This window comes from Chelonoidis abingdonii, unplaced genomic scaffold (genome assembly GCF_003597395.2).
Source record: "Chelonoidis abingdonii isolate Lonesome George unplaced genomic scaffold, CheloAbing_2.0 scaffold0586, whole genome shotgun sequence".
In the NCBI taxonomy this organism is placed as follows: domain Eukaryota; kingdom Metazoa; phylum Chordata; order Testudines; family Testudinidae; genus Chelonoidis; species Chelonoidis abingdonii.
In genome coordinates this window covers 20,258-21,997 of record NW_027424847.1, presented here as the reverse complement: position 1 = coordinate 21,997, position 1,740 = coordinate 20,258, and the positions used below count along the sequence as shown (strand labels likewise).

The following is a 1,740-nucleotide window of genomic DNA, read 5'->3' as shown; positions in this document are numbered from 1 at the left end:
CCACAGAGCCCCCTGCTGGGAGCTCCCCCCACAGCCAGCGCCCCGACCCCTCCCCAAGGCGTCCCTTCCCCGGAGCTCCCTCCACAGCCAGCACCCTGACCCCTCCCCACTGTGCCCCGTGCCGGGAGCTCCCCCCTCAGCCAGCACCCCCCCTCCCCACAGAGCCCCCTGCTGGGAGCTCCCCCCACAGCCAGCGCCCCGACCCCTCCCAAGGCGTCCCTTCCCCGGAGCTCCCCCCACAGCCAGTGACCCGACCCCTCCCCACTGTGCCCCATGCCGGGAGCTCCCCCCTCAGCCAGCACCCCCCCCACAGTGCCCCCTGCCGGGAGCTCCCCCCACAGCCAGCGCCCTGCCTCGCTCCGCACAGCACCCCCTGCTGGGATTGAGGCATCGGGGCTGTAGTGCAGTGAGCAGGGGACGAGCCTGCCATTGGGTCCTGTCCCCGGGGTCTCCCTGTAGGAACCCCCCAGCCCCTGCAGGACCTAGCCCTGAGGGCTCCCTTGGTCTCCCCTCACAGCACCCCCGTGCGGCCGCTACGAGTTCCACTGCGGCAGCGGGGAGTGCAGGCCGCGCGGCTGGGTGTGCGACGACGAGGCCGACTGCCTGGATGGCAGCGACGAGCTAGTGTGCAACCGGACCTGCGGCCTGGACCAGCACACATGCGCCGTCACCGCCGAGTGCATCCCCTACGGGCAGCTGTGCGACGGCATCCCCCAGTGCTGGGACCAGTCCGACGAGAGCACCGACAACTGCGGTGAGCCCGGCACCGGCCCCGGCCCTGCCCGGGAGACCCAGCCCACGCCTCCTGGGGCCCTTCCTCCTCTCCTTGTCCCTCGCCTCCCCGTCCTGGGCCCCCTGGGCCCCCCCAGCGCAGACTGCTGTCCCCCTTCCTCTCCCCTGAGCCGGGCTCCCATTGGGGCACAGAGCCAAGCCCGCTGAGTGGGCAACGGCTCCATTCGCTGCCCTGGGCCCAGCCCACTCGCCTTTAGACTCTGGCCGCGAGGCCCCACCCAGTGACATGGGCAGGGCCTGGCTTCAGTTCCCACCGATGACCCAGTCAGGGGCTGGTCATGCAGGGAAGCCCCCTGCCCCAGGCAGCAGCAGACACCCCACCCTAGTGCCAGCCAGGGTGGTCCTGCGCCTTCCCCCGTGCCCCGGAGCAGGGTCACTGATGTCCCCTTCCTTCCCTGGCAGGATCCACCGAGATCCCGCCCTGCCCAGGCCTCTTCGTCTGCAACAACCGCATGTGTGTGAATGTCTCCCGGGTGTGCGACGGCTCGCACGACTGCCCCCAGGGCGAGGACGAGCTGGCCTGCGGTGAGGGCGGCTGGGGGGATCGCACAGGCCTGGGGCACTCCCGGCAGCACATCTGTTGGGATCGGGGCCTGCCCCAGGCTCTGCACAGGCCGAACACATGGGGGGTGGCAGGGTGACAGGATGATTGGTCTGAGCCAGCACAGGGGGGTCACGGGGCTACATGGGCACATTGATCAGAGCTTATACTGCAGGGAGACAATGATGCCAAACTACAGGGGCCCATGGCTGTGATGGGCGAGGAGGAGGGGGCAGAGGGCTGTGGCCGTGATTGGCAGGGGGGAGCGGGCAGAGGGCCATGGCCGTGATGGGCACCAGGGGAGCAGGCAGAGGGCCGTGGCCGTGATGGGCGGAGGGAGTGGGCAGAGGGCTGTGACGGGCAGGGGGGAGTGGGCGGAGGGCCGTGGCTGTGACAGGTTATGGGGG

At 70.6% G+C, this 1,740-nt stretch overlaps 1 protein-coding gene across 1 annotated transcript in view; it reads left to right on the top strand.

Annotated features, from left to right (window-relative positions):
* Window positions 1–517: 517 nt before the first annotated feature.
* The window catches only part of LOC116831677 (SCO-spondin-like), a gene marked incomplete at its 5' end in the record, with an annotated part of 10,987 nt that continues 9,764 nt past the window's right edge, over window positions 518–1,740 (top strand). The window contains 2 exons of the mRNA XM_075061413.1: window positions 518–754; window positions 1,195–1,317. Coding sequence (XP_074917514.1) covers window positions 518–754; window positions 1,195–1,317 — 360 coding nt within the window. The remainder of the gene's footprint in view (window positions 755–1,194; window positions 1,318–1,740) is intronic.